The sequence below is a fragment of the Jaculus jaculus genome, chromosome 8 (assembly GCF_020740685.1).
Source record: "Jaculus jaculus isolate mJacJac1 chromosome 8, mJacJac1.mat.Y.cur, whole genome shotgun sequence".
Taxonomy (NCBI): domain Eukaryota; kingdom Metazoa; phylum Chordata; class Mammalia; order Rodentia; family Dipodidae; genus Jaculus; species Jaculus jaculus.
The window spans coordinates 41977094-41981780 of NC_059109.1; the positions used below are offsets into that span (position 1 = coordinate 41977094).

At 56.3% G+C, this 4687-nt stretch overlaps 1 protein-coding gene across 1 annotated transcript; it reads left to right on the plus strand.

The window, feature by feature from the left end:
• Window positions 1-474: 474 nt before the first annotated feature.
• On the plus strand, window positions 475-3796 carry Chac1 (ChaC glutathione specific gamma-glutamylcyclotransferase 1). Its single transcript, XM_004660799.2, has 3 exons — window positions 475-825; window positions 1651-1686; window positions 2720-3796. Exons 1-3 carry the CDS (start codon window positions 595-597, stop codon window positions 3119-3121), a joined length of 669 nt encoding a protein of 222 aa, XP_004660856.1. The 5' UTR covers window positions 475-594; the 3' UTR covers window positions 3122-3796.
• Window positions 3797-4687: the final 891 nt, after the last annotated feature.

The window sequence follows — 4687 nt, forward strand, 5'->3', positions numbered from 1 at the left end:
CGTCCCTCCCGGCATGTGCCCAGCCCTGGCCCCGGGATCGAGTCGGTGCGGCTGGGGGTGGTGGTGGCAGTATGTCCTCCGAGTGCCCGGGCAAGACCGCCAGGGACCCGCCGGCGGGGTTCGGAGCGCGGAGCGGCTGCGGGGAGGCGCCCACCCCGGTGCCCGGCTCCTGCCCAAGGCCTGATGCAATCCGAGGCTCCCTTGCTGCATGCAGGCGCTGGGGAAACCCTCGCCGCCGTTGCATCACACTGGGGCCCGGCTGGCTACCCGAGGCAGGAGCGAGCCAATCGGCACAGGCTCAGGGCCGGCGCGGGCCACTCGCTCCCCCACTCAGAGGGCGGCGCGGTTAACCGAGAAGCCAACTCCAAACGTGATTGGTCGAAAGGGGACAGACCCCGCCCCAATCACCGCGGCAGCTGGCTGCCGCAGGAGGGGCCTCCCCGGCCGGAGGATTTAAAGCCCGTTTCGGTGGCGACCACTCAGCTGGAGCGAGCTACCGGTGCCCGGCCAGGTGTGCGCGTCCGTCGGTCCTTCCGTGCCCGCGCCGGAGAGCAGCCTCGGAGGCCGCCGGAGCCCGTGCCTGTGCCCGGCACCATGAAGCAGGAGCCTGCAGCCCAGAACACCCCGCCTCCCTCGTCGCCCCCTGCACCATCCGCGCTGCATCCCCCGGACGACGACGCTCCTCAAGCCCTGTGGATTTTCGGGTACGGCTCCCTGGTGTGGAGACCCGACTTCGCCTACAGCGACAGCCGCGTGGGCTTCGTGCGCGGCTACAGTCGCCGCTTCTGGCAGGGAGACACCTTCCATCGGGGCAGCGACAAGATGGTGAGCGGCAGACCTGGCCCCGGTGGGATGACAGGGCCAGCTCGGGAGGAGGGCAGCGGTGCCCTGGAATGACCGGGGCTCTCGGGGGCCCACCGCAGGGAAGGTGTTAACCCGCGTCCTGGCTTGCGGTCTGAATTGTGTCTGAGGTTCACTGGGCGATGTGAGCGTGGTGTGTGTTCCTGGGCATCCCTGCGTTAATTACCGTTCTTGGCCACTGTCCGTTCGTTGGTCTGCATCCGTGCATCACTCCCCGCACATGTGCCTGGATGCGTGCGACTCCAAGGTCTGGGGCCGGCAGGGACCCTTGCACTCAAGGCAGGGCTGCTTTCTTTCTGGGCCTAGTACCAGGGAGGCTAGGCTGGCCTCAAATTCATGGCACTCTTGTCTAAGACTTTGGAGTGCTGAGATCCTGGGCCTCCACAAAAGGCTTAAAATTTCAAGTGTGGCCGGGCGTGGTGGCGCACGCCTTTAATCCCAGCACTTGGGAGGCAGAGGTGGGAGGATTGCCATGAGTTCAAGGCCACCCTGAGATGACAGAGTTAATTCCAGGTCAGCCTGGACCAGAGTGAGACCCTACCTCGAAAAACAAAAACAAACAAACAAACAAAAAAAAAATTCAAGTGTGTGTGTGTGTGTGTGTGTTTTGCTAAGGCCTTGTGCATAGTATGCAAGTACTCTACCACTTAAAATATCCACCGTGTGTTTATGTGTAATTTGCTAGGGCCTTGTGAATATTCTGCAAGCCCTGTACCACTAAACTAATATGCACAACCCTTCGTTTCAGCAGAGCTCATTTCTAACTTGCCTTTTTCAAAATCTCTCTAGCCTGGCCGTGTGGTGACGCTCCTTGAAGATCGTGAGGTAAGTGTTCAATCATAATGGGGGCCCTGGGGTCCAACATGTAGGGGTGTGGGAGAGTCAGCTTTGTGGGTTGTGGCTGCCCAGGCAGAGTTGGTGCCTCTCTGGCTGAATGGGAGTGTGGGCTAGCTCGATGCTTCTTGGAGAATCACCTGAAGATCTTGCAGCCCTGAATTTGGCAGGATCAGAGGAGGGCAGGAGTTGTATTGTCTAGCAAACTTATAGATAATGCCATTAGTTCCTGGTCTATACTGTTCTGAGTAGGACTAGTTCACTTTATCAGCTTTTAAAAGGGGGGAAATAAACTGGATGTGGCACAGACTTATAATGCCAGCACATAAGAGGTGGAGATAGGATCAAGAGTTCAAGATCATCCTTGGCTACACAGTTTGCGGCCAGTCTGGGCTATGTGAGACCTTGTCTCAAAAAGCAAAAAGAGGCCAGACGTAGTGACACACGCCTTTAATTCCAGCACTCAGGAGGCGGAAGTAGGAGAATTGCCATGAGTTCAAGGTTACCCTGAGACTACACAGTGAATCTCAGGTCAGCTTGAGCTAGGGCGAAACACTACCTTGAAAAACCAAAAAATTAAAAAAAAAATGAATAAATAAGATAAAAAAAGCAAAAAGAAGAGATGACCTCAGTGGCTCAAGCCTGTAATTCCTGTACTCAGAGGTCAGCCTGGGCTAGAGTGAGACCCTGTCTCAAAAACCAAAATAAATACATAAAGGGGGGGGGGGCAGAAGTTAAGAGTGAGGCATATTGCTGGTAGATAGTTGAGCTACCCACCTTTCTTTTTTTTTTTTTCGAGGTAGGGTCTCACTCTGGTCCAGGCTGACCTGGAATTAACTCTGTAGTCTCAGGGTGGCCTTGAGCTCAAGGCGATTCTCCTACCTCTGCATTCCGAGTGCTGGGATTAAAGGCGTGCGCCACCACGCCCGGCTCAACCCACCTTTCTTAAAGAGCATGGCTCTATGAGGGAGGGGCCCACAAAGAACTGCTGTGACTGACCACAGGTGTTCCTGTTTTCTCCTAGGGCTGCACTTGGGGTGTGGCATACCAGGTTCGAGACGAGCAAGTGAGTGAGGCCCTGAAGTACCTGAATGTGAGAGAGGCAGTGCTCGGTGGCTATGACACCAAGGAGGTCACCTTCTATCCTCAAGACACCCCTGACCAACCACTCACAGCACTGGCTTATGTGGCCACCCCACAGAACCCTGGCTACTTGGGCCCTGCTCCAGAGGAGGCCATTGCTACGCAGATCTTGGCCTGCCGAGGCTTCTCGGGCCACAACCTTGAGTACTTGCTGCGTCTGGCAGATTTTATGCAACTCTGTGGGCCTCAGGCTCAGGATGAGCACCTGGAAGCCATCGTGGATGCTGTGGGGACCATGCTGCCCTGCACTTACCTCAGCGAACAGGCGCTGGCACTGGTCTGAGGAGCTGAGCAGGGAGTGCCATGTGGGCATTGATGAACATCCATTGATGGACACCCTGTGCTTGAGACAGACTTGATGGAAGGCATGTTGGTGGCTTGGGAACTGCCTGTCTGCTGGCGTCCAGCTCTCCTCTTGATTTGACACTGACTAACTACTTGAAACTTTATTTATTGCACCATGTTGGTGTGGGGGGCAGGGTGGGTGGGGGGCCTGCCCTGGACATGGGCTCTGCTGTGCGGTGGTTCCACCCAGGCCCCTGTTACCTGACCAGATTCCCCCCCACACCCCCGTTGCTGCTGCTGCTAATTCCAGCCCCCTCCCCCAGGAGCCTCAATCCTCCGTCCACCTTGATCAGACATCTCCAGCTCTGGCAATAGCACTTGCCCACATTCCTGGTCCTCTGGATGAGGGGCGCCAGGGGATGAGGAGATGGGGGCCTTGCAAGGACCAAAGGCCCTTCAGCCCTGCTCATTTCCTCAAGTCCTAGAGCAGTGCAGAATCGAACCCGTGGTTACGGCTGCTGGGACTGGACCCTTTTCCCCTTCATTTGTTTCCTATCCCTCTGTCTGTTGACTTGTCTGTTTGGGCCACTCCTGTATGCCTGTTGGTTTATTCCTGAGAAGCTCATTACTACAGTCTGTCCTGTACTGTTATCCATAAACAGATCTCTTCTTACTTGTGCCAGAATGTGTTCTTTGCACAGGCCTTGGGCTAGATCCTAGAAGGCTCTGAGGAAGGGAAAGGCCTCACTCTCCTTTCCCCTGTCTTCTCTCGGGGAGGGGGCAGCTAAGCGGGTAAGACTGCAGGTTCCCATGGGTGCAGCTCAGGTCTTGGTGCATGTGAACAATGCCCTGAGTAGGCCAGGCCCAGGCCTGTCAATTCCACTTGGCAGTCTGGCAGCAGCGTGTTCGCCTCTGTCCAGGGGTCCTGTGCTGCATACTGCCCTGCTGCTTGGAGAAGCCTGGCGTCTTGGTGCTCAGACCTTGGCTTCTTGTTAAAGTGGCATTTGGGTAAGGGTATGATGATGACAGCTGAGGCAATGCTGAAGCACTTGATGTGCCTTTTCATTCCCAGGGTGCCAGTGCTCGCTGATGCCTCATGGGGCCGTGGTGTTGGCTGGCCCCTCCCCCTGACATGCTAGGGCCACCCACAGTGGTATCAGTTACCAGGATGTCCCCTGGCCCACTGCTTGTTTACCTCCTGCATATCCCTGGATGTTCCTTCTTGTGCCCTGGTTCCTTGGGACCAATCACAGCTCCCAGATCTCAGTCTGACCAGGTGCTCCTCAAGTGGCAGTGAGTGGCCTCTTAGAATGGCTCATGGGAACATGCCAAGATGGTGGTGGTTTTAGCAGTAACTCAGTCTGAATCCAACTTAGTCCCTCCCCTCACTCACTGTCCAGTGCTCATGAGAGAAGGACCCATCCCTCTGAGCTGACCCATTAGGGGCCACTACCCATAAATGGTGCATGGCACCGGCTGTGTGATACATATTGCCGCTGTTATTGCAGCCAGGGTCCTGGTTGGTCCAAGTGTCCCCAGCAGGGTCAGCTCCGACCAAGTTGGG